This window comes from Arvicola amphibius, chromosome 5, assembly GCF_903992535.2.
Source record: "Arvicola amphibius chromosome 5, mArvAmp1.2, whole genome shotgun sequence".
NCBI lineage: Eukaryota > Metazoa > Chordata > Mammalia > Rodentia > Cricetidae > Arvicola > Arvicola amphibius.
In genome coordinates, this window is record NC_052051.1 from 54,050,337 (window position 1) to 54,067,542 (window position 17,206).

The following is a 17,206-nucleotide window of genomic DNA, read 5'->3' on the forward strand; positions in this document are numbered from 1 at the left end:
AGAAGTCTTTCTCTATTACAGGATGTGTCGGGAAATGCTGCATTTCTGGCCTTCACTCCTTTCGGGTTTGTTGTTCTTCAAGGAAACAAGAGGGTCCACTTCATTAAGTGGTGAGTGTCTGTCTTCATCTCCAAAGCAGGTTCCTTAAGCATCACTAACTGGGGAGGGGCTATGGTACCCATGTCCTTTGTTTGTGATGGGCAGTTATGGTTTGCAGCCTTCTCCAAAGCCTTGAGTTGAGAATGGTAATTGACCAAGGTAGTGGTCTCTTCCTAGGGATCCTGTTCTTTCAAAAAAGTGTCCCTGAGAGCCAACTGCCTCTCCAGACAGAAAGGGTACTGGAAGTTGATTTCTAGGGAAGCCTGCAACTGTAACCAACACAAGGGAAGTGAAGTTCCCAAGTAAACTAAGCCTTTGGGTTCATCACTTGCTGAGGGCCACTGCCGGCATAATTACGGCCATTCAGGAATATCTTAACAGATGGCCGAAGCCCTTCTTTACTCTTCTAACAAGGGAGGGGTTCATGGACAATTCTGGAACAAATGTCAGCTATGACATGCAAACACCCTCCTCAATAGCACCCCATGGGCAAGTAGTCTACAAGAGTTCAGATACTGCCATCTCCATCTTGAGGGCTGAGTATCCTCAGCCTCTGTGAGCCACAGCCTCACCTTGTACCTCCCCTATTCCCTGCCACACCTGGCATGTGGGAGCTACTGTTTTGGTTGCAGCTACCCACATTGCTTCCCCTCCTTGTTTGGTTTGGGGTCTATATGACTCGACACAGGCTTCTGTGTGTTGACTGGTATTTGGATATCTTGGGACCCATTGGCTGCCTCACCCATACAAAAACATGTCAGTCTCACCAAGACATTCTGCATAATTGAGAGCCTGTAATTTTTTTAAAAAAATGATTCTTTGACAGTTTTACAATTCTGTGCATATATACAATGTATCTTGATAATATCAACCCCCTCCTTACCACTCCCCTAAGACCTCCCAATATATGTCTGTCCCCCTTCATGTCTTTTTTTCATTTTTTGTTTGTTTTGTTTTGAGACAGTGTCTCTCTTCATAGCCCTTGCTGTCCTGGAACTTACTATGTACACCAAACAGGCTTCAAACTCACAGAGATCTGCCTGCCTCTGCCTCCCAAGTGCTGGGATTAAAGGAGCACACCACCATGCCTACCCTTTTTAAAAATTTTTTCTAGTTTTTGTTTGTTTGTTTTGAAACAGGGTTTCTCAGTGTAGCCCAAGCTGTTCTAGAACTCACTCTGTAGACCAGGCTGACTTCCAACTCAGAGATCCACCTGCCTCTTCCTCCCAAGTGCAGGGAATAAAGGCATGTACCACCACCGCCTGCTAATGAATTTTTTATTTATTTTGTATGTAGTGGGCACATATGCCATAGCACACAGGTGATGGTCCAAGGACAATTTTTCAGAGTCTGTTCTCTCCTTCCACGATGTGGGCCCTGGACTTGAACTCAGGTCATCAGGGTTAGAGCTATCTCACCAGCAGCCTTCATCCCATGTTAAATATAACCCAGAGTCCAGGTAGTGCCGCCTGCACGTGCAAACTAGACACACACACACACACACACACACACACACACACACACACACGCGCGCACGTATAGCAGCCATCAGTTGCTGTGGGTCCTCAGCTAGTGTTGTGCCCCGCCCCGGTTCATGCTGGAATTACTGGCCAGTTCGATCTTGTGCAGATTCTGTGCTGTACATCCATGAGTGCGATAGTTTCCCAGCGCTCCTCCCCATCCTCTGGCCCTTCCCACTTCACGTCCCCTGAGTCTCGCAGGGGTGGATACAGACGAGAGCCTCGCAGGGGTGGATACAGACGAGAGAGCCTCGCAGGGGTGGATACAGACGAGAGCCTCGCAGGGGTGGATACAGACGAGAGAGCCTCGCAGGGGTGGATACAGACGAGAGAGCCTCGCAGGGGTGGATACAGACGAGAGCCTCGCAGGGGTGGATACAGACGAGAGCCTCGCAGGGGTGGATACAGACGAGAGCCTCGCAGGGGTGGATACAGACGAGAGCCTCGCAGGGGTGGATAAAGACGAGAGCTTAGGTTTAGCCCATCCCATCCCCTCCTCTCTCCACCTCCCACCCCCATCCTCACTCTGACTCCCAGAAGCCCATATACACTTTCATATCATACCACCCCAAGGCCTCTTCCCCTCCCCTCTGTCATGGGCCCTTTCTGGATTCCTAAATTTGTACAGGCGCTGCATATTAAGCACACAAATCTGAAAGTCCAAAGCTAGGTGGTCTTCTGAGAGAGCACAGTTGGAGCCCCTTATGATTCATTTCTGTGTTGGACCTCAGTCTGCCGTGTCTAAGCTGACAAACAGGTTAGAAAATGGCTTCCCTTGGTCTGAGGGACTTTGGTTAGGGAAGCCTGGGCCTGCTCTTGCCTCGTTTACCTTCTCTAGAAGAGTGAAGTGGAGTCTGAGTGGAGATTTTTTCTCGAGTTTTCTTCTCGGGACGCTGTAGTCATCTCTTTCCATGCCGCCCTACTCACCTGATCCAGACACCAGACACCTTCCTGAGCCAGATCCCTCGAGTGGAGGATGGCAACAGGATTCATGCATCCTCCTCCCGAGGAGAAACTACTCCTCAGACAGGTGGTCCCGTCCCGTTCACAAGGCAGCTGGTATCAATGGAGTCCTTCCTAGGCTCCCTCAAGTCGGGTCCCATCACTGCACTCTCTGTGTGACGACGGGAGGGTCTTACGTCTCCTAGCCAACAACATGGCTCTCAGAAAAGGCTGGGGACAGGATTGGGCCACAGTTCTCCTTGTGTAGGTCCTTTGCTGCCTGAGTCTCTGGGCTATTTGGTGTTCCTTGAAGGGGTCCCATCCCCACCAGAGCCGTTGTCTCATGTCTAGGAACAAGGTCATCCTGAGACACTCGAAGTCCCTGAGTGACCCCCGCCTCCCCACTTTTCATTCTCCTGTGTCTCTCTCTCCCCGGAAAGTCTCCTCCTGTCTCAGCGTCAGATTCCTAGCTGTTAAACCCACCCTCACATTCAAAAGGAAAAAAAAAAAACAAAGTCATGGGCCAGGTGTGAGGGCACACACCTGTAATCTCAGCTCTCAGGAATGAGAGGCAGGAGAATCACCTATCTGTCAAGGCCAGCCTGGTCTACGGAGAGTTCCAGGACAGCGGGTCTACATGAGATCCTGTCTCAAAACAACAAAAGATCAAACTCTTTCTTTACCACTCCTGTTGGAGGGCTGTGTGTTTATTGTATTCTACCTGAGTTAAGATTGATGGTCGGCTGGTCAAAAGAGAGAGAGAACACCGAGTGTTCCCAGCCTGTAGTGGGAAGCTGGAAACGGCCACTCTGACCCAGCCATGACTTCTCAGGGAGAACATGTCATATCCTTCTGCCCTGATGTTGTACAGCCAAAAACCCAGTGCCTGGTTATTTCTGCATTTTGCTACTTACTAGGATCCTGGAGGCAGCAGGAAGTGGTCTACTGATGGCAGATGTGTATGCTCAGACTCCTTAGGGGCCTGAGGCAGAAAAGCAAAAACTCTAGTGGGGTACCGGGCCCTGAATTGGGCCCATTGGAGTGGCCGATGGGGAGGCCTGGTCTTGTGGCTCTCAGGGACATCCAAATAAGTTCCGGGTAGTTTTCCCACCTTGTAAATGTAACCAAGGCTGAAAGCAGTTTGTGGAGGTGAGGTGTAGGCTGTGCCATGTACAGTAACTATGTCACTTCTTCTGATTTGTGTCTGTCCCACGGGTGACGCACCCCAGTATCCTGTTTGCCTCTTTTACTGCAGCCATTCACTGGGCTGGTGGCTTCAAGGATTTTTCTACAATAACCCCTAAGCCCCTTTCCTGGTCAGTACGCTGCATGACTGTTCCATGTAATCTGTTCTCTCTTCTTGGTATGTTGCCCCACCCTTCCTTGAGACTGTTTGACATTGTCTGCATTAAACCGCATTCTCCATCCAGTGGCGCAGTCACCTGAAAGGCTCGGCTCCCTCGGAACCTGGATGCATTGTTTCCCATTACTTGCTGTTATCTTCAACTTTGGCCTCATCAGCTCCCTGTGGCATCTGACATCCCACAGTCCCATCAGATCATGCACCCGTGCTATGAATTCAATCCGGAAATGACCCCCACTCTTCCGCACTCACTTTTCCATGCAAATGTTGCCCTTTTCTAGCCACTGTTGATGAGCCCGAAATCCTCCTATCACCCCGATATTACAGTGTGATTGATTGGAAAACTGTGGGTGGAACTGTCCCGATGACTGTTCTCTAAGGCCACTGCGCTCCTGTCTTGTTTTCAGTTTTAATTCTGGCTAACTGTGTCTGTGCCTGGAGCCTCCTCCAGTTGGGGGGGCCGTGCATCTGCGGCTGGAGCTGTGAGCAGGCAGCCCACAGCCAGGTGACAGGCGCTCTCTTTGTGCTTCTAGGAATGAGGTGACCAAACTGAAATTTGAAGGAAAGACTTTCTATTTATATGTAAGTCAGAAAGAGGTGAGTACCGGCTTTCTTCTCTCCAGGGAGGGCTAGGGCGCTGTGGCAGGCGGAGTCCAGACAGGGCAGGCTGTCTGCCTCCTAGGCTAAGACAAAGGCCAGGGTATGTAGGGGTGGGAAGGTCTGGAGATGCAATGGCACCCAGAGGATCCACTCAAGAGAGGCCTGCCTCAAGAAAACCGTCAAATGAGGTTCTGTCTCCCACAGAGGATGCCTGGGAAATGTTCTGCTTCTCACCAAGGGCTCTGTTAGGCTTGCCAGGGTGAGGTAGCCATTGATGTGGGCCACTCTTCTAGCTAGGGCCCTGCTGCACAGGACCTGGGCTTTCCCACCCACCTCAGCTATTTCTCTATGGAATTTTTTTTACAGGAAAAGAAAATTATTCTCACGTATTTTGCTCCAACTCCAGAAGCCTGCAAGCACCTCTGGAAATGCGGAATTGAGAATCAAGCCTTCTACAAGTGAGTTGGACATGTGCTAGGGACTGCCTTTATCAAAGGTGGGGCCACAAAGCGGCCGTCTGAGGAGCGGCAGGCCAACCTTGAGAACAGAAAACAAGCAGAGTAATTCTGGCGGTGTGTGTGCAGTAGAACCCACGCCAGAAAAGCCGAGCGGGTGCGTTAATTCGGATCACTGCCGCCATGGCGCCCTGGAAGACCTAGAAAACAAGCGTCCCATGAAAAACTCTGCACAAGCATCCTGACCTCAGACCTCAGCTTTAAGGGGAGCCTGAGGCGCCCCTCTTGGTGGGTAGCCCAGAGCTGGAGACGGGGGCCAGTTGTCTTGCTACCTAGAAGCTAGGTTTGAGTCAGAGGTAACACCTTGCCGGAATTTGGGGGAGTCTGGAGGCTTCTGTATCCAGTTCTCTCCGATTAAGAAAGTGGCCGCGGAGGGGGTGGGCGCTGGAGAGATGGCTCAGAGGTTAAGAGCATTGCCTGCTCTTCCAAAGGTCCTGAGTTCAATTCCCAGCAACCACATGGTGGCTCACAACCATCTGTAATGGGGTCTGGTGCCCTCTTCTGGCCTGTAGGCATACACACAGAATATTGTATACCTAATAAATAAATAAATATTTAAAAAAAAAAGGAAAGTGGCCGCAAAAGCATCAGTGCACAGAGAAATGGACTAGAGAGAGGCCGAGGTGATACCCAGAAAACGGTTGACCAGACCCTTTGGTCTTTGTTTAGAAACAAAATTGATGGTCTATGTCTCAATAGACGTTCTGGGCTGGGGACGTGGTTCATTTGTGGGAGTGCTCGCCTTGCAAGTATGAGGTGTGGGGTTCAGTACTCTGGTAATGAATGCCTGTCATCCCAGTCCTCGCGAGCTGGAGGCATAAGGACCAGTTAAAGATTATCCTCAGATACAAAGTGAGTTGCAGGATAGCCTGGGCTACATGGGACCCTGGGTTAAAAGAGAGTGTATTGCAACAGTGCCAGCATGACAGACTCCAGTTACGATGACCCTTGCTGTCGCCAAATGCCCTGACAAGCCAGATCGTCCCTCTCCCAGTGAGCTCACTCCAGCCAGCAGAACTGATCTGCCAGCTGCCAGGGCCACAGCCCCAGAGCTGTCCTGGGAAGGCACTCTCAGTCACTAACACTCTCTGTGCACTTGATTCTCGTACTAGGGGAACTGAGCAGGTGTATTCCACCCTGAGTGGGCTTCCTTCCACAGGGGATACTAGGGAGATACTTTAGCCTACTTGAACCTCCCTGCTATTGACAAAGCCAAGAATACAGGATTTTTGTTAAATTGGTTGGTTGGTTTGGGCCACCATCTTCCCTTCACCTGTGAAGACAAGGCCTAGGTTTAGTCAGTTACATGAACCTAGAGAGAAGTGGATTTGAGAGACAAACTCCTGTTGGTAGGGCTTAGGAGAAGCTCAGGAAGACAGGCATCCCTTCCTCCGGCCCCCATATACAGGAGCTGGCTCCCACTAAGGTCCTGGGGATTCCTTAAGCACCCCCATTCTCTCTGTCAGACCTCCCTCATATAAAACTGCTGCCAGGCACTTTTTGATCTGTGTCCTGGGAAGAAACGCTGGTGTCCATACCCACGTGTGGCCACTCAGTTGCTAAGTGTTCCTCCTTGTAGGCAGCACCCCAGCACTACCAAGGGCTTTTTCTTGAATCTGAAGAAAGTTTGCAGTAGCCTTTGCAGGGGTCTCCCGCCCACCTTCCGTCGGCCTGTCATGTGGCTCGGTGCATGTGTCACCCTGAACTCTGCTCTGCCGTAGGCTGGAGAAGTCAAGCCAAGTTCGCACAGTGTCCAGCAGCAACCTGTTCTTCAAGGGGAGCCGGTTCCGATACAGGTAAATAGTGACAGTAAGTAGCCATTCTAGATCTCTTTCCAGACCCTTCTCTAGAGCAGTCTTCATGTGCCTCATCCTCAAGAACAGAGGAACCAGAGCTCTCACCAGGGCCTGGGGTTTCCTCCCAATTCCCGAGCCTTTTACCCTCTTCTTCCCTCTTGGTGTTAATCCCACTGGGTGAGAATAGACCACTACCACAATTTTTGAGACACATTTGAAGCAAGTTTTATTAACTACTGGGCAGGACAAGGGACACTGGCCAGCTCCACACCCATGATTCCCAGAGTATGGCATCAAAGTACATCATTCAGGGACTTCTAAAGGTAAAACCCACGAGGCTACATATTTCCCACCTTCGTCCAATCAAGGGCAAGCATACATCCAGACATACCTCCTGCCTGTGTGTGTTCAAGCACACCCTATGCAGTTGGGGCAACTAGCCTTGTTTACAGAAGTGAAAATACGTGGGTGATTATATGAACAACCCCAGCATTCCAGGGACTTATCTCTTCTTGGGCAAGTGGGACTTACAGGTTAAAGGCATTTTTGCTTTAGAGCTCTCTTAAGCACAGTAATTTAAACTTAAAACACATCTTAGGATGTCTAATGGCTGAGAGCATCCTGGGAGGGTATAGTATGAGCTGAGCTAGGGCTTTTTAATTCCATGACTGGGGGAACCTCTCTTTCCCATACTTGCCATTTCCAATTGCAATATAATCCAGGAGTAGCCATCGCAACAGCAGCGGCAAAACAAGAATCATGACAGTTGTTGTGTGTCCCCCTTCTGAGGGGTTTGGGGCTTTTCCTGGTAATTCATGAGACAAGAGGAATCCTTCCTAATTACGAATGGAGCTGGGCATGAGTGACACATTCCTTTAGTGCTAGCAGAGGCAGAGGCAGAAGGATCTCTGTGAGTTCAAGGATAGCCTGGTCTACAGAACAAGCTCTAGGACAGCCAGGACTACATAGACAGACCCGGACTCAAAAAAATGGGGGAAGGGCCGGAGAGATGGCTTAGAGGTTAAGAGCACTGGCTGTTCTTCCAGAGGTCCTGAGTTCAATTCCCAGCAACCACATGGTGGCTCACAGCCATCTGTAATGAGATCTGGCGCCCTCTTCTGACCTGCAGGCATACATGCAGACAGAACACTGTATACATAGTAAATAAATAAATCTTTAAAAAAATGGGGGGAGGGAGACCCTAGAGACTCTAGCAATGAAGAGATAAGCTGAGCGGTCATGGTACACTAGAACTCTTTGCCCCATCAAGAAAGCCTTCTGCAGTGACTGAAGCCGTGGGGGATGGGTAGGGCTGATGTCATTTCTTGACTAAGCTAGGGCACCTGAGATCTGGGCCTCGTCCTGACACTATCTCCTTCCTTGCTGTTTATTTTTATCATTTCACAGTGGCCGGGTTGCAAAGGAGGTCATGGAGTCAAGTGCCAAGATCAAACGGGAGCCACCAGAAATACACAGGTAGGTGGGCTGTTAGGCTCCTCTCCTGAACCAATTGTAGCTCAGATCCCAGAATCTCAAAGATATAGCAAGCTGAGCTCTGTGAAACTTCTGGCCAAAGCAGATACCAAGAGGAGGCAGAGGCCAGAAGAGGGACCCAGGAAGAAGCATGCAACCTTTAGCAGCACAGAGGAAGACAAGCCACTGCCCACAGCACATCACAGTTAGGGGCACCTCAGTCAGTTCTGCTCAACCCTCCCCAGCCTGAACATGCTCAAACACATGAAAAATGCGGCCACGCAATAACACTTAGCTGTTCTGGAATTACTCCATTACAGAAAATCCGTGTCACGTGGATCCATAAACTGTGCTTTTCTAGAAGCCTGCCTCCCTCAAGCCCAACAGACTCACAAAGACTAGCCAAGAGGCTAGGATTCGCCCAGCAGCCTGTAATTGCAGGAACAGGAAGTTATTACCTGTCTGTAGCGCCTGCACTATGGGACTGGATGTGAGTTGGGAAGGGGGCTGAAGATTTAAACACATACACACACAGACAGAGACACGGGGACTGGGGTCATCTTTGATACAAGAATACCAACTTTATCCTTAATTGATAGCCATGCCCCAGCTCTTGGGATTTTCAGCTGTAAAACCCACCAGAATTCACTCCCCTGCCATCAGGAACTCATGAGGGTCTGGTGCTCAGCGCAGCAGGCACAGGAAAGCACATTGTTTCACTCCAGCAGGCAAAGGGTCTGGGGCAGGCAAAGAAAGTCCGCAACACCTGTCCTCGACACAGCCTCCTCTGTGCAGCCCACTGGAGTCTGCCAGTGCCATCTTCAGACACATCTCAGGAGCATGTCTCATCCCAGGGCTCTATTCCCCGACAGTTCTGTCCCCCAAGACTACAGCACTTGTTGAGACTCCACAGAAAGGAAGGGAGGGACTCTGAAGCAGAAGGTCAAGAGCGTTTGTTAATGTCTGGACAGCCCTATCTGTGCACTGGTCAAGTGGTTCTCTCTCCATTGAATCTCAGAGCAGGGATGGTTCCCAGCCGCAGCTGTCCCTCCATAACCCACGGCCCACGGCTGAGCAGTGTCCCCAGGACACGAAGAAGAGCTGTTCACATCTCCATCATGGAAGGTGAGTCTGGGCTCCTGGAGATGAGCCGAACCCTTCCTCAGGGACTGGGTGAGCGATAAAATACCATGACCAAAGCAACATACATAAGTTTATTATTTTTGCCTAATGGTTCCAGAGGGATAAGAGTGTATTCATCATGGCAGGGAGGCACAGAGAGAGGCATGACATGGCAGCAGGAATAGGACGCTGAGAGCTTAAATCTTCAAACAAGCAGAGCAGAGAACTGGAAGTTGGGTGAAGCTTCTTATAATCTCGAGCCCCCCCCCCCCCACACACACTGCCTCCAGCAAGGCCACACCTCCTAAACCTCAACATCAACTGGGGACCAAGTGTTCAAGTACCCAAGACTCTGGGGCCATTCTCCCTCAAACCAGCAGGGACCTGGAAAACCTTACTTGCTTTAGAGACAACAGCAGACTCTTGTAGGAAAGAACCCCCATGGCGGGTAATAGAAGGGTCTACACAAAGGGTGGGGATACAACTGAGTGTTCAGTGCCCAGCATGGAACTTGATATGGTGACCTCCAGAGGCAGAGGGGAAGAGGATCACAAAAGCACATGCCTTATAATCCCAACATTCAGGAAGCTGAGGCAGGAGGATTACCCTGAGTTCAAAGCCAGCATGAAGTACATAGCAAGACCTCACCTCAATGCAAACCTGCTCAGGTAAGAATGAGCATCAGTCTGGGGGTCTCTGGTTTGTTATTGAGGTTTTAGGACAACACTTGTGAATGTCACCCATTCACTTGAGGCTGATACAGAACTCTAGAGAGAGGCAGCTGCCACCAGCACTTGGTTGCTTCATTTGTAAACAGGAGCGTCCTCCCTGCCTGCTCTGTGAACAGCAAGGAATCTAATGCACACGAGATGCTTTTGGTTTGACAAAATTTCACTTTGTAGCCCAGGCTAGCCTCAGACTTTCAGCAGTCCTCCTGCCTATCCTCCCAAATGCTGGGAACGTGACTGTGAGCTACACAAAGCACTTTAGAGAGAAGCCCCACACCCCTGGCATTTTGCAAAAAAATGGGAGTAGGGATCAGCTGCTAACACACACAGCTGACTGGGCAGGGAGGAGCCATGAGGGATGTGACCAGGCCCTTCAAAGGGCACAACAGAACTCCAAGAAATGGCTGTGTGAAGTCAGTTCACGCTCCACCCAAGACTGCCTTCCCTAGAGGGCACGTTGTCGCAGAAGGCCTCCGGCTTTGCTAGGAAAGCTCCATTTGCTCCCTCTAAAAACAGGGGTGGAATTACAAACCACATTAACATGGCACTGCAGTTTGAAAGAAGCACAAAATCTCCACGAACATGGAGGAACACTTTAAAAACAAACACCCAGCACTAGGGAGGCAGAGCCAGGTGGATCTCTGTGAATTCAAGGCCAGCCTGGTCTAAGGAGCGAGTTCCAGGACAACCAAGGTACACAGAAAAACCCTGTCTTGAAAAACCATAAAACAAAAGCACAAACAAAACTATGGCTTGTTTCATCCTAGTATCTACTATGAAGGATGCCTAGATTAAGAGGCCTGGGCCCAAGAGGACACTCAGGAATGTTCGTTCCCTTCCCCCACTGTAACTATAGAGGGGCAGAATGTGGAGCTCGGCTGTGGCTGGGGGCGGAGGGGGTGCAATGAACAGATACAGCCCAGCCCCAGAGCCACTTCTACCTCAGTTCCCGTGACTTCACTGTACCTAGATAAAGCCTGTGATCACAGCCTGTTTTCTGGGCAATTTTAGGTCTATTTCCCTTTCCCTCTGAGAGCCTGGGCCGTACAGGGGCCTCAGAGAACAAGCTGCAGGCTGGGAAGCATTGCTTTTTATGGTTGTAAGCACTTCTGACTGAACCCAGTCCCCTGATAAGGATGGCCTCTCCTCTCCAAGCTTCTCAGCCCAACACAAGGCTCCCAGAGCCAGCATTCTGTCCAGGCAGAAGGCACTGCTAGCAGGGGTTGCCATGGCATGGAACTGAAGTCTTTGCCCCTAGTTGGGCTGGCTATTTCCTCTCCATACCTCCCCTGCCTAGCTGGTTTCCCCTGAAGAAGGAACTGCCTTCCTGGGCCACCATGGGAAAGAGTCTAATTAAGATTCACACCAGAGTCCATGTCCAGCTCCGGCTGACCAACCACTGCCTTCGGCCGCTAAGCATACGCATCCTGAAGATGGGACCCCGGCTTCAGGCTAGGATCCTAACTGTCCCCCCAGGCCCACTGGGAGCCACCTCTGGACAGAGGCATCCGCTAGAGCACCTCCAAGGTAATTACACCTGTCTTGCTATGCCACTTAGCCCATCCTTCCTCAGCACCAACTCCAGCCCCCGCCCACCCTCCCCCAGACTATCGGGCCTGGTAAAGGGCAGGGTGAAAGGTGGCTCCTGTACTAGCAGAAGAGGCATTTTCTAAAATTATGACCTTGCAGAAAATGGATAGAGCTGGGCATTATTAAGGGAGGTAACCCAGTTAAAGTAATGCACATTTTCCCAGTGAGATTCTAGCTCTTAATCTTTATGTAAGCAGGTGTGGGTGCAGGTCATGAAACCAGAAAGGGGGACATGGTGCGGGGAGAAGGGCTTTGAGGGGTTGGGGACAGAGCTCAACTGGATACTTGGGTAACATGCTCAAGGCTGAATCGGATCCCCAGCACTGCATACCAAGCATGGTGGCACACGCCTGTAATCCTAGCATTTGGATGGTGGAGGCAGGAGGACCAGAAGTTCAAGGTCAACTTTGACTACACAGTAAGTTTGAAGCTAAACTGGGATGGTGGCTCTGAAAACAAGTAAACCACTCCAAAGAACTGGAACAAATGTAAAAAAAAAAAAAAAGTGCAAAAGGGGGCACGGGAGGAGTACACGGAGGGGGGGATGGGGGGACATGGCGAGGGGGGCACAGGGGGCAGGGAGGAGTGCTGAGAGCAGGGGACAGAGTGGAGGAGGGACAAGAAAAACAGATTGTTTGAAAATGTCATAATGGAATCTAATATACTAACTTATAAGAAAAACAAAAAAGTATATATTTCATTTAATATCCAGAACAAATTATTTAAAGTGGCAAGTTATTCCATAATCAATGCTAAAGTTGATGGATAATTTAAATACACACAATGACATTTTGAATGAGATATAACATTTAATATACATGAAAAAAGATAAAAATCGACCCATGAGAAAACGTTTTAAAGGAAGAAATGGAGGGAGGAGGAGGGAGGGGGTGGAGAGATGGGTGCTGGCTGGATTTTCTTATTCAGACTAGTCTGACACGGAATGACCTTACAGGGAAGGTCTTCAGAACAGGACTTTCATGAACAGAACATTCAGCAAGCAACTACAGTGGCCAGGCGTTCTACTTGAAATGCATACATACCCATTATCTTATTTACTGAGTCACCAACAATGTAGCACACCATGGCTTCTAACCTGCTGTCCTCTGACAGCAGTGTCTTACCTCTTCTCCCCAGACGGCTGAGGGATTAATCACAAGCCAAGATAGATAACATTCATTCGTACTGAAGTGGCTGCTGGCAACAAAGTTGGTCACACTCTGGGAGAGCTAGCTGCCAGAGATGCCCTTGTGAGGGGACAGCTTTTCAGAGGATGTCATGTGCCTGTGCTGAGGGCACAGAAGTAAAGCGGGGGCAGAGGCCAGGATCATGCTACAGCCAGGGCTTTTTAAGCGTTGTTTTTCTCAGTGACACAGAAAACATTCTGTGCCAGCAGAGGCATCAGGAAGAACTCAGGGAAATCCAGAGTGCTGGCTCAGGGGACAGCTCACCAGGGTCTTGGTGGTTAAGACCCAAGGCAGGTGCAGACCAGACCTAATGCACCCAGCATTCCATCAGCGACGCAGTGATCACAGGCTTGGGTTCCACCCATGGCTTTGCCATGAACAGCCAGCTGCGTGACTTCAGAACAGGCCCTGTGACTGCCCACTCCACCTCCTGGCGTTGTTGAAACATTTTAAAATGCCCATCGGGTACTACTTTTGTTCTTGATGTCTAAATATGGAGTCTACAGCTATTGCTGCTGTAACGTGGAACCATTGGAAAGGCACCTAGCAAACTGAGTGGAAGCCACTGGAACATTCAAGTATGTTGAGACCCAGAAAACTTAATCCTGTGCTTTTTACCTCTCCAGGCCTGGAGTCCCTACGAGACAGTGCCCATTCCACACCAGTGCGGTCCTCTTCCCACGGGGACACCTTCTTGCCTCACGTGAGGAACAGCCGGGCAGACAGCAATGAACGTGTGGCTGTGATTGCAGACGAGGCCTACAGCCCGGCAGACAGCGTGCTACCCACCCCTGTAGCCGAGCACAGCCTGGAGCTGATGCTACTTTCCCGGCAGATCAATGGAGCCACGTGCAGCATTGAGGAGGAGAAGGAGTCTGAGGCCAGCACCCCAACTGCAGCAGAGGTGGAGGCCCTTGGAGGAGAGCTGAGGGCCCTGTGTCAGGGGCACGGCGGGCCAGAGCAAGAACAGGTGAATAAGTTTGTTTTAAGTGTCCTCCGTTTGCTCCTTGTGACCATGGGGCTCCTCTTTGTTTTGCTCCTCCTCCTGATCATCCTCACTGAGTCTGACCTTGACATTGCCTTTTTCCGAGATATCCGCCAGACCCCTGAGTTTGAACAATTCCACTATCAATACTTTTGTCCCCTCAGGCGATGGTTTGCCTGCAAAATCCGCTCAGTGGTGAGCCTGCTCATTGACACCTGAGAAGGCATGACTCCTTCCAATAACTAGTCAGGTGGACCATGGAACCCGGCTACCCATTCCCAGCAATGGGACCCATCGCGGAACCATCGGCACACACCAAGTCCTCCTCTCATGACTCAAAGCCCACTGCAGCCTAGGAGGGTTCTTTCCTAGAAGAAGAAAGGGACATAGGCTAAAGCCCTGTAAAGAGACTGGGAAAACTCAATTTCTTCAGAGGCTCTTGCAAGAAAGGCTCAGCAACTCTTATGTTTCTCATCCTTCAATATGCAGGAAAAATTTTTGGGTTCAAACTTTAATTTTTTCATAGATGTGTATTATTTTGAAAGTATCCAAATAAAAATAATTTATTTTACTATACTGATTATTGCAGTGGTGCCACCTGGTAGATGGGACACTAGCTGAAGACAGAGCTGTCGGCCCCTCTGTGCCCTGCAGCCCTTCTCACTGGTCCCACTGGGTTCCGGGAGACCCAGCAAGACAGGCCAGGGCTGTGGTCAGCCGGGATCGTTGAGGTTTATTTGCCAGATAGAAGGTTTAGCAAAGTAAACACCTGTGCAGAATAATTAAACTAGAAAGTTGCTTCTTACGATGGTCTGAGTTGGATTTTCTTTTCCTTTTGTTTTCCCACATCTGAGCAGAGTGGGCATCTGAAGGGAGCGCCGCTACAGCAGCAGCAGCAGCAGGGGTGGGGTAAGTCTGTCCCCTTAGACTAGAGCCTAGTGGACACCACTTACTTTTATTTCATCATTTTTTTCTCCTGGAGAACCTCAAGACTCTTCTAGCGCTTCTGGGTGTTAAATGAAGCCGGCGGCAGCAGCCTGCACTGCTGGAATGCCCTGCGGTGTAGTTACCAGAGACCTGTGCTAAACCGCCTGAGCGCCTGTGGGGCAGAGAGCGGTACTTGTTTTGTACAGTGTGCCCTTCCAAAAAAGGACTATTTCAAGCTCTATTTTAACAGCAAAATGTTATTTTCTTATCTATTCGTATTTTTTTTTTTACTTTATGGATTAAGAAAATAGAACCTGATGATGATCTTTAGATGCGAGAGAAACAGAATCTGAGGAAAACATCGAGCGCAAGCAGCAACCTTGGAAGGGCCGGGAGACACTCTAAACAGAATCAAGTGATGCCTACAAGAGACAGGATTTGACCATGGTAGAGATCAACACTTACTGTAGAAATGCCACCCACAGGGTCAGCCTCTGCTCCTGGAAATAAGGCCACGGGGAATACTTGAAGGGCGTCACTCACAGCAGCACAGGACCACACTAAGGTGAGGAGTCCCCGGGCCTCTGCACTTAAAAACAACCACACACTCGATCTTGTTTCCATCTCAGGGAGAGATTGCTAAGTCATCCGGAACCCAAGGACTTGTTTAAAGGACTGCCAAGGGGCATAGTCCTGAGACCCAGACAAGAACGGAGCTAAACAGCCCCAAAAGCAAGGCCGATTGGACTGTAGTACATTTGAGCTCCTCGTGTTTTCACCTGTGGTGGTAAAACCACACCCATGTTCAGCCAGTGGTTTGGAGGATGCCGGGGTATGTATGTAATTTTAAAGATGCCAGCAAACCTCTTTTAATAAAGTTTTGGCTTGTGGACCATACTCTGCCACCCTAGCACACCCCTGATAATGTATGCATAAAGGAACATGGCTTGTTCCAAGAAAACGTTATTTTAAAAAAAAGAAAAGAAAGAAAGTGTAATTCTGAGGATGGAGCTCAGTGGGTAGAGTACATGCCTAGCATTCGCTGCGTACCGTGTGGTGGCATATACCTGTGATCCCAGCATTCAAGTGCAGACAGGAGGATCAGAAGTTCAGGGTCACACCAGTTACATAGTAGTTCAAGGCCAGTCTGGGATTCATGAAACCCTGTCTCGGGACTGCCAATCTCCCACTTCCCAAACAACAAACAAACAAACAAAAAAAACCAACCCAGCAATATGCTGAAAGTGGCCCACAGCCATAAGATTGCAGACCCTGACCTACACAATACAAACACCACACGTTAGCAAGAGGGCCAATTCCTGTCTCATGTAAGACCCAGAACCATTTTCCAATGGAGGCTTTGCCGGGTGCTCCACCAACCAGCAGTGATGTCACATCTGATGCAATGGATCGAGTACTGCCTCTGGGAACAGCGCTGACTCTCAGAACGGACACTGACCTATTTGATCATTTTCATACCAGCAAGAGTTTGGGTAAAACGTAATACATATTTACCATGTGACAAGACAAACCGAGGGGATCCTGGTAAAAACTAGAGATCGCTTCAAAGCAATGAGCCACTGCCATCTGTCGACTGCAGAGCACAGGACTCAGGTCAAAGTCCCCTAGAGATGCAAAGGCTGCTAGGAAACAGGGCTGGTGTGAAGTGGGATTTCTATTTTTATGCAACATAGCAGATTGCCTTCTAGTGTAGTGCTCCTACCTCAGTTTGTAGAACACAGCGTCTATGCAGTGAGTGGTAGCCTCACCTCTGACCCTTCACAGCCACGAGAGGGAGGCAGCCTGCCATTGCCTGGTGTGTTTCTTGTGTCTAGAGCCCTAACAGTGGTCCTTGCCATTTCCGACATCTGATCAACCTTCAGGTGGTTTTTTTCCCCCAAGGCTTATCCAGAAAATAAGGACAGAAAAGGCTTCCTTCGATTTGGTTCCCAAATAATTTTCGATAGTTCAACAACAAAGCCCCGTTATTGGTGACTAGTGCTTTTCAGTATTTCCCCGTCATTAAAAAGTTCTGTTTTCAGTCTGGTTTTGCTGTGTTCTCTGTCTCTTATTTCCTCTCAGAATTAGTTGATCTGATCTCACTGTAGACAAACAGTCTTGCATAGCACCGTCGATCAGAGGCAACGCCTCCTGAACAGTGCGCTGCACCTTTAAGCAGTAGAGGGTAAACTACCTACAAATGTGAATTTCTTAGTTTCCTTTAAAATATAGTTGTTAACCTTTCGTGTGCCAAAATCTCTTGAGTTACATTTTCCTTCAAAGCAATGTACTTTTTTTCTACATATGCAGTATGTAGTTAGCATAAAATCATTGGTGCCATGAAGATTATTTTTAAACT

General features: G+C 49.5%; 1 protein-coding gene across 3 annotated transcripts in view; it reads left to right on the plus strand.

Moving 5' to 3' along the window:
• Positions 1-14,852, plus strand: part of Frmd5 (FERM domain containing 5) — a 273,211-nt gene extending 258,359 nt beyond the window's left edge. The window contains exons 8-15 of one of the 3 annotated variants that reach the window (XM_038330585.1): positions 22-110; positions 4,458-4,521; positions 4,891-4,982; positions 6,761-6,835; positions 8,243-8,311; positions 9,327-9,433; positions 13,562-13,905; positions 14,778-14,852. In XM_038330585.1, coding sequence (XP_038186513.1) covers positions 22-110; positions 4,458-4,521; positions 4,891-4,982; positions 6,761-6,835; positions 8,243-8,311; positions 9,327-9,433; positions 13,562-13,905; positions 14,778-14,852 — 915 coding nt within the window. Of the gene's footprint in view, positions 1-21; positions 111-4,457; positions 4,522-4,890; positions 4,983-6,760; positions 6,836-8,242; positions 8,312-9,326; positions 9,434-13,561; positions 14,145-14,777 lie in introns of those variants that run through there. The other 2 variants (XM_038330586.1, XM_038330584.1) reach the window with 2 other exon arrangements.
• Positions 14,853-17,206: the final 2,354 nt, after the last annotated feature.